General features: G+C 33.7%; 2 protein-coding genes across 18 annotated transcripts in view; both read left to right on the top strand.

Annotated features, from left to right (window-relative positions):
- Window positions 1–137: 137 nt before the first annotated feature.
- On the top strand, window positions 138–13,930 carry Gfat2 (glucosamine-fructose-6-phosphate aminotransferase 2). Of its 3 annotated transcripts, XM_015324882.2 has the most exons (14): window positions 138–1,088; window positions 6,710–6,817; window positions 7,281–7,370; window positions 7,512–7,655; window positions 7,729–7,895; window positions 8,030–8,171; window positions 9,151–9,174; window positions 9,818–9,838; window positions 10,933–11,090; window positions 11,177–11,416; window positions 11,494–11,937; window positions 12,030–12,185; window positions 12,269–12,397; window positions 12,473–13,930. In XM_015324882.2, the coding sequence occupies exons 1-14, from the start codon at window positions 1,082–1,084 to the stop codon at window positions 12,716–12,718; spliced, it is 2,076 nt and encodes a 691-aa protein (XP_015180368.1). In that variant the 5' UTR covers window positions 138–1,081; the 3' UTR covers window positions 12,719–13,930. The 3 variants fall into 3 exon arrangements, with proteins under 3 accessions (XP_015180368.1, XP_015180369.1, XP_015180371.1); XM_015324883.2 differs by lacking the exon at window positions 9,818–9,838; XM_015324885.2 differs by lacking the exons at window positions 9,151–9,174; window positions 9,818–9,838 and having other exon boundaries at window positions 140–1,088.
- A 1,164-nt stretch (window positions 13,931–15,094) lies between these two features.
- CaMKII (Calcium/calmodulin-dependent protein kinase II) overlaps window positions 15,095–15,924 on the top strand; it is a 64,390-nt gene continuing 63,560 nt past the window's right edge. For 6 of the 15 annotated variants that reach the window (XM_089173408.1, XM_089173397.1, XM_015324906.2 and 3 more), the window contains exon 1: window positions 15,100–15,917. In XM_089173408.1, the coding sequence (XP_089029534.1) occupies window positions 15,853–15,917 (65 nt within the window). In that variant the 5' untranslated portion in view covers window positions 15,100–15,852. Of the gene's footprint in view, window positions 15,918–15,924 lie in introns of all 15 variants that reach the window. The other 9 variants (XM_089173379.1, XM_015324913.2, XM_089173386.1 and 6 more) reach the window with 6 other exon arrangements.

The raw sequence follows: 15,924 nt of genomic DNA, 5'->3' as shown, positions 1-15,924 counted from the left end.
ATACTACATTACCGACAGAAACGACAAGAAACAATTGCCAATTGAGCGTATCAGACAATAGCGCGCTCTAGAAGTACCGTCGATAATTACTTATCCTCTCTGTACAGTTCTCTACGAGAAGACGCGGATGGCAGTTCGGTGGAGAAAATATTCGCGAGAAAATTGCAAATGGAGCATGAACGATCTTTACTCTTATCTCGAATTACACCACATTTTGTTTATTATCGAACATTACTAATTAACAAACGATCTTACAAAGGGATATGTATTCTGAGTAAAAAATATCTATCGCTGGCTAATTCTTGTCGATTAATATATTTCAAGATGGCGACGACTTAAATGAAAGAGGCATTAATTATAAAACTGTAGACACAGTCGATATATTCTTAATATCATTAAAAGAGAGTCTGCCTGTTGTTTTTCCGATGATACGGACGCAACCACTTTGCAAACGAAGTGAAAGGCGAAGGTGAAAGGCGAAGGAAGGGAGAGAGAGAGAGAGAGAGAGAGAGAGAGAGAAAGGGGGCGGGAGAAAAAGAGAGAGATAGATAGATAAAAGATAGGGCATAAAGGTTGAGAATGACCAAGGCAAATGACTTTCTTTGTTGAAAAAAAGAAACGGAGACACAATATAGGAGCCATATAAGAGGATCGAGAGACAGAAAGTGGGAAAGAGAGAAAAGATGTGCCGGCTGGGCGGCGGTTGATGCGCGCGCATCCAGTTAAAAGATAGCGGTATCGGCGCGCGAGCGTGTTTGTGTTTGTGTTTGTATCGAGTCGTGTTGAGTCGTGCCGTGTCGTCGTCGTCGTGTCGTGTCGTGTCGTGCCGAGCCGTGCCGAGCCGTGTCATAAGAGCGGGCTGAACGGTGTCGCGTGGCTCAGACCAACTTGGACCGTCTTTTCAAGTGGGACTTAGTGTTTATTCACGCGTTAAACTGCCAGCTGGAGAAAGAGTTGACCTATCTAGAATCGGGAATCAAAGGATTACCGCCTACCTTAACGTATCGTAACTTGTCCAGTGTTTAACCGGGCCACGTTTTCACTGGCATCGAATTCAAATTGAAATATCAACTACGACAACATGTGCGGTGAGTAACAGTATTTTACAATTATTTCATATTTTTGAACAAAACGGTGTTTATGGAAATAGGCCAATCTATCTCTTGTTTCACTTCTGAAATCAGTTGAAATAAACTACTGGCGAAAAACGTGGGAGAGATAGTCGATGACAGGCGTCGCGTAGGCGGTAAAAGCTTCATTTTTGTTTGACAAATTAAATACGCGTATTACGCGCGATGGTGCTTCACCGATCGCCGTGATTGCTGAAAGCCTTAATGGAACTTTCTTTTTTTTCAATCTACGATTTTTATCACTTTTACTCTCTCTCTCTCTCTCTTTATCTTTTCATTATGGTAATAGGAAAAAACCTGTTAGTTTCCTTTTTTTTTAAATCGGAAGATATGAGAGAACTAAAGTAATGAATGTCGACAAAATAATTACTAATTAATTCCTAATTTAAATAACGTTATTTAATTCATTTGAAATTTAATTTTAGAAAGTGTACGTTAATCGTTTGTCTATTAGTTTGTTTCGATTTATATTCGATATATATATATATATATATATACATTATACTTCAAAGTAAAAGTAAATGTTATTATAAGTAATTATAAAAAATGTCAATTTAAAAGTTCTCTTATAATCTTCAATTGAATCGTCCTTGTACCTGTCCAACTATGTTCTCAAGAAATATATATGTCTTTATCAATATAACATTTTTTCTGTCTCCCGCGCGTAAGAACTCGATAATACAGAACTCGAAGATAAAGCGATCGATCTTTCTACGATCGATTGCAATTTTGACACTTAGGAAAATTACAATAGGTTAGTTATACATAGAACAAAAATCATTTATGGAACATTATCGATGGGGATTTGTTATCAAATAGTTTTCTCTAATGAACTTTAATTGAATGTTTTTATTCTTCGTTTGAAAGATATCGAGTTGCATTCCAAGAATTTTTTTCTAATCGAATCGCATCGATCAAAATACGCACACATATACAAATTCGATTAACAAATACAAATCGATCTAATATTTGTTATATCGATAGCGAGGTAATAATAATATTTGTAAATTTTACAAATATGCGACCGTTTCGGTAGAGTTTTTCGTCAGGCCCAAAATTCGACTGTCGGCGCGCCTACGTAACGTAAAGAAGCGATAAGTAGAAATATCAACAATGCGACCCGAATATTATATTTTATTTACCGAAAATAATAAAATATCAAACTAATATTTATTTATCGAAAATGATAAAATATCAAACTATCTTTTATTTACCGAAAATAATTTTCTTTCCAAATGGAAAATGTGATAAGTTTTTCCAATAAAAAATACTATAATTTCAAGAAGAAGAGCGTCACCGTATACGGTGACGGGGCCCCTGGGGAAGCATGTCCGTCTCCGGTATACGGTGCCATGGCGACGAATGCGTTAAGTATAGAAAATAATTTGTAAACTTTAAGTTTGAGATGTACTGTCGAAAAATATTTGTTTAATTTATTCAAGTCGATACACACACAAAAAATGAAGAAAAGAATGTTTAACAGTCAAACGCGCATATATATAGATATATTTAGAGTTTAGATAAGAATCAGCATCGTTCGTAAAGATAGTAAAAATATTTCTTTTCAAAAATATCTCGAGTTGATTAAATATCCTTCGGATAAGAATTATCTACTTCTTTCTTTTTTTCATTTTTTTAAATTGTTCTATTTCAATGTACGTTTTGAAAAAAAAAAAAAGGTAAAGAAATTTGCGGATGTTGGCTATTGAACAATATCCACGTCATTGATTAATTGTTGACGTGTACTTCATAAATTATTGTCCATTATCGTCCGTGAACGATTAGTCGACGAATTAACTAAGAATTATGAACGATATTATATGCATATGCACACTGTATACATTTATACGTTGATCTATTTTTAACGTTAAACGTACTGTACAATATATACAATTAATTTTAATTATGTTTTTTCAAGAATAATTGTTCTCTAAAATTGTTAATATACGAGAAAGTTTCGTGGACATTTATTTTTAATCATCATCATCATGAAACTCCAAATACTTTCTTTAATATTCCATCAAATTTTCTCTTTCTTCCAAGAGAGAGAAAGATAGAACTTGAAAGTAATATCACGATATTACGAAATTACGAAATTAACTTACGTAAGATTTATAGTTGTTAGCATTTATTAAGATGTTCCCAATCGTTTCTACTATAAGCGAAAGTATTTTCATAGTATCCGACATTCTTCGAAAAAATATCAAATCGTAATGTAAGAAAAAAACAAATCGTTTGATACTTTGGTAATATTTGCATTTCGTTATCAATGAAGATAGAAAACTTAATCAGATGGAATATTGAAAAAGTTAAATACATTTACTTATCATTTTGTTTCTTTTTTTTTTTTTCAATTTTTGTGCTCTTAAAAGATGAAAATCTTTTTTTCGTAAGATTCATTCCTGGTAATGGCTGATTAAGCCTAATGACTAATCGATATCAGTCAATCCAATATTTCATGACTAATTCATTAACGCAATCTTTAAAGCTGCAATTTAAAAATACTTAACTTTCTATCATGGATTTACAAAATCTTGGGGTTTTTCCAATGAGACACATATTGCCAAACCTATTCTCGGTTAAAGTCAATAGGGCTGGATTATGGGTCGATTATGGGTCGATTATGGGTCGATTATGGGTGGATTATTCATCCCACGAGAGAAGTACAACTTGTTGCATTACTTTTCTTTTTATACTTTATACATTACAATTAAAAATTTTCAATGAAAAATAAAATGAAGTAATCAAGAGAAATTGCTTGAAATAAACTAAATGAACTTTTAATGAAATAATGAAATTATTAGTGATAAAAAGAAAGAAGAGAGAGTACAAAAAAAGAAATGTAATTTGTATTTAATTCGTGTGTTATGAAATTGGTAAGTGATAGGTTAACGAAATCAATGACCGACGAAGCTCGTGACCTTTTCTTTTAATCAAGAAATCGATGTAAGTGCGAATAAATGCATCTATACAGTTATACAAAAATGATACCTAAGTGAACTAACTTTCTTTGCAGAAAATTTCATCATACACGTTTCTTTATGTTTGAAATAAGAAATACGACGATAGTATGTCGACAAGATTACTTATTAATACTTTAATTCACGGATCTCCTGGGTTTAACTCTTATAAATATATAAATAAGAGGTGTGTGTTCTATTTGTAAGAATAGATTTCATTGACATTTCATTGATATTTATGTCTGTTGCATTTTACGTTTTTTTTTCTCTTTGTAAATGTTCTTTCTATTAAGGATATTTGATATTTTCTTGTTGTTCAAATTAAAATAGAATACAAATTTTATTGTTTTATTTTTTTATTGTTCGTATCAGGTTTTTCCATTTGAAAAAAAGTTGATCAAAGTTGATCCCGAAAAATGTCAACGATTTAGCCAAACAACAATTTGCTTTTGGAATTCCCGGTCGTTCGTTCGGTTGGTCAGTCACGAGGTAAAAGAAAGAAATAATGCATAAATATAAGAATTCCAAGTGGTTTCCAGTCGTTTGCAAGATACATGGGACACACACCAGCCTCGACAACGGAGTTTTGCTTGTGTTGTTCGTTCGTTGGGTGTATAATCCAAATGTCACGGTAGCAAGCTCCTTCGGTTTCGGCTATGCGCGACCAAACTTTCACTCGATCGTGTTCTATAGCTGTATCTCCAACGTCAACGACTAGTTTCAGATCCTATACAGGATTATTCACTTTGCAAAAGGTGTATTAAAGGTTAATACGCTAACTTATTTTTTCTTTTATGCTAATTTTGGAACAATGATTTTTTCATCATTTATAATACCCTTTTTGTCTTTGGCGACCATTGAAAGTATTTTATGTTAGTAGGTCGGAAGGTCAAGTTCGTCTTTGGGTTCGTCGCGCCGAAATACTTCTTTCAGGTTATTCAACTCTGAACCTAGCAAACGAGCATATATCCTTTGAATCCTTGCAAAATTTGATTTCCTCAAGCCTCCTCCGACAAGTTCAATTCATTTTTCTAACGATTGTATCTATTCGACGAGACATGTATGATGTATACTTTTATCTAGTTTCATAAAACCTTACTCGTATTTATCTTTCACTTATTAGAAATAAAAGTCATATCCGGGAAATTGCTATGATTAATTCTAGTGTACCTAAGCTGCCGCGAGTATTAGCGATCACAACAATAATGATAATAATTATTATTTCATATTAGAAGATTTGTTCGTTGACGATCGATACGACTGGATGATAATGTTATTATTGATAAGACATATCGTTCTACGCTATAGGGGAGAAGAAAATTCTTTTTCTTCTATCGCCTTACTCGAGTGTACGATTACAAAAGCTTTTCAATCGTTAGCGATTGACACGATTGTTAACCATTATTATCACCTTTCCCAACGGAATTGATTAGATCTGGTTAGACAAGACACGCGGAAGGAAGAGTATACATATACATTCCATTTGATTACAAATATCATTTAAATTTAACGATATAATTATATTTTTTTTATAATCTTTTACTACCGTCATGACCAGCGGGGGTAAGTTTTAACATTTGTGTTTTATTTTTATTTATTTTTTTTTTTCTTTACAAAAGAAAAACAAAATTCTATTTCTTAGGATTTAACCCTTTCAATACGGCGAAAAATCAGTCCGAGTGCGTCCCATTACAAAGATCAGTTCATTTCTCTTTCCAACTTTTATGTTGGAAACTTTATCCACTTTATGTTTAGTGATTTCACAATTGAGTTTTCAATTGATTGACAAATTTTCCCGATTGGGACAGCATATGTTCTAGCCGGTGTGAAAGGGTTAAAATAATTTTCATTGAATGCATTTATAAATAATTGATTTATCATAAAGAATGAAACATGGTTCTTTTTGCGTGTTGTGTATAGTTTCGGCTAACATAAAATCTCCTTCGAATCCTCGAGCTTTCCCTTTCACTAACGCACCCAAACGTGTCTTTGTTAGAGGTGTTTTACCTTACACTCGTACACATGTATACATGGCATATGCATGTATACTTGTTTTAATGCTCTCTCATGGGCATCGACTTTTTCACACTTTGAAAAAAGTGTCTGCTATTTCACGTTGGCCTTTGTTCTCACACTTTTAAAGTATTTACAATCGATGAAATCAAATACAAATAACAAGAAGAAAAGGAGTAACCGTTTATCATTCCAGAATGTTGTCCAAGACTCCCCCCCCCCCTCCTCGCTTCGATAAATCGAATTCCACTTTCTCATATCTACTATCGAAAAGATCTTCCTAACCATGACAGATTTCCGATACGAAAAATACTTTTATTTATATGGAATTTGATGATATTTTTCAAAGAATTTCTTACAAAATAAAGCTTTCCAATTAAAAATTGAATTTGAAGTCCTTTAATAAAAGTATATTGTAAAAGTTGGCGCAGCAACGAGTGGTACGGGTCGATATTTTCCTACTCTTTACATTACCCTCGATGTACATATGCATACACTTATACGTACAAATATACAGGGTGTCCCATCTAAATATTTTCTTTTTCTTTTTTAACGATAGGAACACTTCATTGTATGCCGCTAATTATGAATTTTTCTAATTTACAGGAATATTTGCTTATCTCAACTATCTCACGCCGAAGAGTAGAAAGGAGATTTTGGAACTTCTCGTAGGTGGATTGAAAAGATTGGAATATCGTGGATATGATTCTGCAGGTAATTCATTACTTATTCTCTCTCTTCTCTTATAATGTAACTTTTTAAATCATATATATACATAAATGAAATATATTTCATGTATACAGTGAATTACAGTAGTATTCGCAACCGCAGCATTGCACACATACGAGTATATTGAAACATCTTGTAAATATAAACTACAGTCATATAAGTAATCTAAAATTTCATTTAGTGGTTTAAGCAATAACATTTATAACATGTAACACGATCTATCGAATGCAACGCGTCCTTGTATTTCCTGTTCATTTCACTTATTTAGTAATAATAAGTAGGACCAACGTTGATTTACCTTCTACAGATACTCGTATCGTGGCTTTAGTATTTTTCTTATCAAATTTCTCCTTCAATTCGCGAGTATTAAAGATCATTCAACTTTTTATCATCATCGGATATGAAATTTATTGTAATACGTACAAAATGATAATAAAATGATTTTCAGGCGTTGCCCTTGATACAGCAGGAGGAAGAGATATTTCCGTCATCAAGAAGCAAGGAAAGGTCAAGGCACTCGAAGAAGAAATCTTTAATCGTAAGTAGCGACATTTGCTCTTTTTTTTCCCTTTCACACTATCGAAGGACAACGTCATCGTATCGCCTTATTTATCGACACGTAATAGCTCTCGACGAATGCATCAAATACGTTTTCTTATAAGAATTGATTTGTTTGCAGGTACAGACGTTGATTTTGAATCTAAAACCGATAGTCATGTTGGTATTGCTCACACTCGTTGGGCCACTCATGGTGTACCATCCGAAGTTAATTCTCATCCGCAACGATCCGATTTTGAACATGGATTCGTCGTTGTTCACAATGGTAATATTTTGAATTCGTATTTTAAAAAAAGATACGGGGAAGGGGAAAATTATTTTTTTTTTTTTTTGAATAGGTATCGTGACGAATTACAAAGAAGTCAAAACATTACTCGAGCAAAGAGGATACGCTTTCGAGAGTGAAACAGATACCGAAGTTATTGCTAAATTAATTCACCATCTTTGGATTATTCATCCAGGATATTCTTTCCGTGAACTTGTCGAACAAGTTGTACAACAAATAGTAAGTATCATCACGCGCGTAACTGTTTTTTTTTTTTATTATAAAATAATACATTTAATTGCGCTAAAATTCGTAATAAACAGGAATACGCGTTTATGCTATGTAAAGTCTTACTCACATATGGTTTGTCGTAGGAAGGAGCTTTTGCATTGTGTTTCAAGAGTAAACATTTCCCCGGCGAGTGCGTAGCTACGAGAAGAGGTTCACCCCTTCTAGTTGGTATCAAGACGAAAACGAGATTGGCTACCGATCATGTGCCCATTTTATATGGCAAAGGTGAGTCAACCGAGATGGTCTCTTCTTTCGTTAATAGATAAAGTTTACATATGAATGTATGTACTTGCACGAGATGAAATCGAAACGACGATACATCAGCATAAGTATCGCGCGAGTAAACTGTGTCATGAGAAATATTGGATTACCCAATAAGATAGTATTTTTTATTTTTCTTGATTATTATTCGTTATCATTTAATTACCTATGGTTATTATTCGATATTTGTTAAAAAACGAAGAACAAAGGTGAGCCGTTTGAAAAGGTGAGGTAATCTACTATACAATTATATATTTACCAGTTATTCCTTTTATTGTAATAAATCTAAATCCTAATACTCTTTATTATATGTAACACCGTAACTTACAATTAGATCGAAGATCGTCGTCGTTCATATTTGCATGTAGTACGTATAATAATTTTCTGTGGGATTTCACTTTCCTTTTAACTTTGATTCGTAACTAATTAGAAATGCTTATTTCAAACACGCGATTATTATCAACGAAAACGACGATACTAACACCGTGATTGTCTTCTAATGTATTTTACAAATAACGATTTCTATTTCTATAATATTATATTTTCTTCAATCAAATAACGTAATAATTGGTATGTGTTTTTTTTTTTTTTTTTTTTTTTTTTAACATAAAATAAACAATGATTCTTGTTATATTTGTTAAGCTACGTTGTTGCATTGGTATAACAAATAACAAATTAACGATTTGGTCATCTTGATTATGCCAGATTTTATCACGAAAACAAATTGCACGACTACTGTATAATACTCATTATATTTATTTCTTCTTCTTCTTCTTCTTTTTTTTTCTTGATTTTCTTCTTTGTAATCTTATGTTGTAAATCGTCAAAACTGCACGCAGACTTCTTCTACTCGATTGAATTTTTAATGTGGATATTATACGAGTGTTTCTTTTGCATGAACATCTTCTTCCGGTTTTGTTCTACAACTTTTCATCCCAAACAGATGACCCACAACTCGCGAGCAAAGGTATATGTTCTATCCATTATAAATAACTCTGTTTTTGCTCTTTGTAAAAAGCTTTGGCTTGATTCGACATAAATACATGTATTACATACACGCATACACGTGTGCATAAGTAGATATGATGTTACACGCGTATGATGTAAGTAACATTAGGAATCCTTAAACGACAAAATATTTTTCTTTTTTATACCATGCAATATATCGAACAATTCGAAATTTTGTATCGTTATTATTTTACAGGTATTATTTCAATGTTCGTTATTACAGTTTGAGGATTCCTGACATAATTTTGAATGATTTATCTATATCATGGACACTGCCAACGCTTACATACAAATCTTTTATTTATTATTTTTTTCCTTTTTTACTTTTAGTTAATTCTTGGAATATACATGCGTTCTGTGTTACTCGATCGATGCATACTCGCCTGCTCTCTGTGTGTTCTTTTTTTCTATTTTCCCCCTCTTATTTGTTTTCTTAATTATTATTTTTTATTTGTATGATTATTTTTTTTTTTATAGCGATACACAATTTTGTTTGACCACCCTGTGGTATATATCACTCTCCCAAATTTGTATTTGATTTATTTAACTAATGATTTTGTTTTCTTTTTCGTTTCCCCCTCTCGACAATTTACTCCGTGCAGAAGGTGACACCTCGTCTACAGGTATATCATATTTTCATTAAAGTTTATGCTTCTGTTGTTGCTTGTTTGTTTGTTTGTTTGTTTGTTTAATTGTTCAGTTGGTTAAGGGTATCATTTCGTATTCATTGACCAAACGAACAACCCATGGGAAATGCACGAAAACAGCTATGTACTTAATTGGCCCCGCTAATAACCATGATCTCACATTCGCTCACATATTTTGGTTTCTTAATGACTATTTCATGGTTCATGGAATAATAGTGATGATTAAAAAGGATTTAAATTAGTCACGATTGGTGAGTTGTTAAAATATATGAAAAGAAGAAAAGAAAAAGGACACTGTACTTTTTATTACATATATGTATCAGCATTATTACGCTTCGTTTCATCCGATAATGGTTTGTAACTAATCGGTGAAGTATAACACACTGATAATCCATATTACGTACATATAGAATGTTTAAGCATTATTTGATAAATACCTTATATAAAGCGATATTATATATCGTTAAGTTATTATGCCTGTCACGTTACGAGTCGGCCTGGTGTTGGGCTTAACGAAAGAAGAAAAGCGGCGAAACAACTAAGTAGACTAACTGGTAAATTATCATGCTCTTTCTCTGTAAATACATCAATGCATATATATATATATTTCAAATGCATATATGGAGTGAGATATTTCAAACAGGCCATTTGAATAATTCGATTGTTAATGTTAATAGAAAAATTAAAATCATTTCAATGAACAATTCATCCAGATGGTCTTTTTTAAATATCTCGTTTTGTTTACATATATATATATATATATATGTAAATCTTATTGGTCACTTGTAAACGATTATTTAATACATATACTCGCATATAAATTTGATGAAATCGTTTGCACGACAATGCGATTTCCAATCGTTTAATAAACTATTATTATTTTTTATCTTATCTTCACTCTCGATAACATTTATTATTACTTTTGAGTTAAATGCAATTAAAGAGGGAAGGAGGATACGCATATGTTATAAAATGAAACAAAACGACTTGAACATAAATGAATGAATCGAATGATTTTCGTAAAATAAATCCAATTTCAAATGACTAATGTATAAATTATCAAAAATTAGATCATCGTCCTCATGGACGTAATGCCGAGCTTCCTGTTATACCAAGAAGCGACAGTACATCCGAATTTCAACCCTTGGAAGATAAAGAGGTGGAATACTTTTTTGCATCCGATGCCAGTGCTGTGATCGAACATACCAATCGTGTTATCTTCCTTGAGGTATTTCTTTTTTATCTCCCTAAATGATTTTCATTTGACGAGAAAAAGAATACAATATTTTGGAATGTTGTTTTTTTTTTTCGAAGGACGACGATGTGGCTGCTGTAAAGGAAGGAGCCCTCAGTATCCATCGATTGCGTCGTTATTTGGATGATCCTCACGCAAGGGAGATCACTACCCTTAAAATGGAAATCCAACAGATCATGAAGGGTAACTACCAATATTTTATGCAGAAGGAAATCTTCGAACAACCAGAATCCGTGGTGAATACGATGAGAGGTCGTTTGAATTTCCAAGACAACTCTGTCACCCTAGGTGGTATCAAGGTATACTTTTGTATTTTTCTTTTCCTTGCATTTATAAGATGCAATATGCAATCTAACATGCATACATTTTTTTGTAGGATTACATTCCTGAGATAAAAAGATGCAGACGATTAATGCTCATCGGTTGTGGTACGAGTTATCATTCAGCCATTGCAACGAGACAATTACTCGAAGAATTAACTGAACTTCCAGTAATGGTCGAGTTGGCGTCAGACTTTTTGGATAGAAATACTCCAGTTTTTCGCGACGACGTATGTTTCTTCATTTCGCAATCTGGCGAAACTGCCGACACTTTAATGGCACTAAGATATTGCAAAGGTCGAGGTGCTTTGATCGTTGGTATTACGAATACCGTTGGCAGTAGTATTTGTCGCGAATCGCATTGCGGTGTACACATTAACGCTGGTCCTGAAATTGGTGTAGCCAGTACCAAAGCATACACATCTCAGTTTATATCCTTGGTAATGTTTGCATTAGTTATGAGCGAGGATAGAATCTCTCTCGGTTCCAGACGTCAACAGGTATTTTTTTATTTATATCATCGTCATTTATATTATTCAAATCTTATTGCAAGATTTTTGGGAAGATTTCATTCGATGCATACTTGATACAGATCATCGAAGGATTGAAGAATTTGGACAAATTGATTCGCGAGGTATTGAAATTGGACGATGAAGTCAAGGAATTGGCAAAGTCCTTGTTCCAACATAAATCTCTTTTGATCATGGGTAGAGGATACAATTTTGCCACGTGCATGGAAGGTGCTTTGGTAAGACTAATTTCTTTATAGAATGTAGCATGTGATATACATCTAATCGAGAGCTACTTGAGATCGCATTTTTTCTTTTACAGAAAGTGAAAGAATTGACTTACATGCACAGCGAAGGTATCATGGCGGGTGAATTAAAACACGGTCCCTTGGCTTTAGTCGATGATTCCATGCCCGTAATCATGATAGTTATGAGAGATCCTGTATACGTGGTAAATTTACAATTATTTCAATCTATTTTCTTTCCGAATCTTATATAATATTAATGTCATTAATTGTTTCTTTAGAAATGTATGAACGCTCTACAGCAAGTAACGGCACGCGAAGGAAAACCTATCGTTATTTGCGAGGAAGGTGACAAAGAAACAAAATCTTTCGCTTACAAGGCACTCGAAATACCAAAAACTGTTGACTGCCTTCAGGGTATTCTCACAGTTATTCCTATGCAACTATTATCTTTTCATATCGCAGTTTTGCGTGGTTGTAACGTCGATTGTCCACGCAATTTGGCAAAATCCGTTACTGTTGAGTAAAATGTTTTAAATCGACGAATCGATTATTCGACAATGAACTAAGAAGCAGATTAGGAATGATGAGAGGGAAAGAGATAAATGTCACGAGACGAAGTTGAAATTAAGAATCTTTCGAGAGTTCAGAAATAATATTTATCATCCATTGGCGATAAAAATCAAACGATCAATACGATTGTTTGTTCGTATTATTATAGTACTAGGACAGCAATACTAATTGCATATAGACGTTGTTTTTATAAGGGCAATGCGTTTTTTTTTTTTTTCGAGATTCTTTTTCTCTCAAGGACCAACAGGGCTGTGCATTTAGTCGACACGTCGATTTCGAAAGTATATACTACTTATATACTTACATACTTTTTTTGTCATAGCGATGACGAATTAAACTAGGTATTTATAATTCATTTGAATTTCGAGTATAACAATATGATAAAAACAAAAGAAAAAAATAATATGACGATATTACTAGGTATATCTACTTTCGATTGCTACCGACGATAAGACGATATTGAGGATTTTCAATATTTTCAAATAATTACCTACCTAGAGCATTATACATTATACATCGTTGATTTGACATATGTGTTTTTAAACAAAACTGTTTATATATTCTTTTTTTTATTCATATAAAAAAAATAATTCCAATGCATTTATAGAGAAATGACGAAGAAGATGAAGACGAAGATTGTCTTTTTTTCCTAGATCATAATTCTTCGTTTGGTACGACAATGTGATATTACCGATTAAAATCATCGGTTTCTTTGTATCAGATGGCGACGAACCATTTTTACACTTTGAAGATGCAAACGAATCTTCATTCTTTTGTAATTTTAAATTAACTTTCGCGCGAGTAAAATGTATATTTGACATCAAAGTTAAATTGTCTGAACGATTATAATCGATAATTAAATTATCGCGTCCATTTTTCCACTTCCTCGAATCAAAATCTGTCCCCAAACTATTCGTAATGTAACTCAACGTTCGACGAATCAAAATTCATCGTGTTTTAAATGAGAAGGCAATATATCATGAATTTTTTAATGATTATACAATATTACATAAGTCATTAAATGAAACGAGCGTAGACGTAGTATATCATTTTATACTGAAAAAAAAAAAAAAAACAAAAAAAACTATTTACGAGTATGAGACGGTAGCTATTATTGATTTAAGTCTCAACAAAAAAAATAAAAGAAACATATTTATTTATCAGTATCGATGATTTTTATTATTTTAACGCTATTCGTGTTAATACGATTTTTTGACATCATTTATATTAAAATTGACGAGGTTTAAAAACAAAAATACCTATACATATATAAATATATGCACAAGCAATAACATTATATATTTAATCCTTTAGCTGCGAACAACGCTATTAGACATCCCGTGAAATTCACTTTCTCCGGGCGAGTAGCGAATGCAAAATGTTAGCACTCCGCAGTCAAAGGGTTAATCATATTTTATTTTTATTATTTATAGTACTTTGGGGAGAATTTGCATATCATACATTTTGGGTTTATAATCATTAGGTACTTTCAGATTTGATAAAAGAAAATTGCATGCTACGATAAACTCAAGTGGAAGATACGTTTGCTAATGTTTTCATGAAAAAGGGACATGTAAGAGTAGATTTTTATTTGAAATGCGAGCAATATGATTGTACACAGAAAGAAAGAAAGAAAGAAAGAAAGAAAGAAAGAAAGAAAGAAAGAAAGAGAAAGAGGAATGTATAGATGATCAATAAAAGTTATTATGGTCATCAAATTAATTCGATTATCTCAACTTAATTTTAGTATCATTTAATATACATTTTTTGAACTATAAGTATAGCATCTCGTCAATTTCGCGGGAAATCGATCAAATTTGAAAAGTGGTTACCGCAGTTCCGCGTTAATAAGTAATAGTAGTAGTACATCTCGCTTTTATATCAGACACGGAAAAAATAACTTTGATTAAAAAGAAACCGCAAAAGAGTTTAAAATTATGAAAACGTTTCCTCCAAATTAACGATTATTCTTTCATTTAAATGATCGTTATCTCTCTAATTAATCTTTGACGAAGAAAAAATACATTTCATTGAAATTATTCACGCAAATATTTGGACATTAAACCAAACCATTGAAAATTCTTAGAAAGAGCTAAATATGAATCATAAACGTTAAAGCCCGGTCAATCATATAAAATGTTTATTTTAATGTGTTTAGAAATATAAAAACAAATTGGACACGCAATAAGTTTTTGGATAGGTACTAAAATCACCTTTACCGACGGTGCAGTAGTAGCAACCAAAGACTAGAACCCCTGGTTGGTTACTGGCGAAGGTGGTGATAAGTAGAAGTAGAGTGGGGGGAGTACTACGCGAGTCAGTCGACGATCTGCCGGCCGAGAGCGCGGATGCGTCGGAGGAGATTCTAATCGTCGTACGTACAGTGGCCCGCAGAGATTACGTTCGCCCTTTTTACACTACCCTTTGGTACTCCGGAGAGCACAACCGAGAGCAATAATAATACTGATCATCGTCATTATCATTCGTCAGCGATTTCATCGTTAATCAAATATCGCGTTAATCATCGTCGTTTGTCCGTACTCGTTTGCGTGGTTATCCTCGCCGTGCTAAACGTTGTATCGATAATTCTCATCGTTGTTGTTACCTATTGCGAGAGAGAAAGAGAAAGAAAGAAAGAAAGAGGGAGAGGTAAAGGCGCCACCCCTAAATGGGAAAAGTCAACCCCTTTGCGAAGGTTGGCAATTTCTGGTAGGAAGTAAAAAGTAATAGGTGTGCGTGCGTGTCTGTCAGCGCCACAGCAGCAGCAGCAGCAGCAGTAGCAGCAGCAGTAGCAGCAGCAACAGCAGCAGCAGCAGCAGCAGCAGCAGGTTCCCCTCTATCGATCGAATTTGACCTGCAAAGTTTCCCCTAGCGTCGACGGCCTCGCCGTCGTCGTCGTCGCCGTCGTCGCCGTCGCCGACGCGCCGTCGTCGTCGTCGTCGTCGTTGCCAACGTTGCCATAGTCGGTCGCGTGTGTGCGGTTAGTGTGACACAGAGCAGTGCTGGCTATCGAACGCTTGGATCCACCGGCAACACGCACGTACGCACGCACACACACCTACCTATATAGAGGATTAACGCGTTCGGCATGGCTGCCCCAGCCGCCTGCACGCGGTTTAGTGACAATTATGATCTCAAGGAGGAACTTGGCAAGTAAGTT

This window comes from Polistes dominula, unplaced genomic scaffold, assembly GCF_049000335.1.
Source record: "Polistes dominula isolate Pdom_NZ unplaced genomic scaffold, Pdom_raw_medaka contig_28, whole genome shotgun sequence".
NCBI classification, from domain to species: domain Eukaryota; kingdom Metazoa; phylum Arthropoda; class Insecta; order Hymenoptera; family Vespidae; genus Polistes; species Polistes dominula.
Note: the sequence above shows the minus strand (reverse complement) of the source record. Positions and strands in the feature narration are given on the sequence as shown.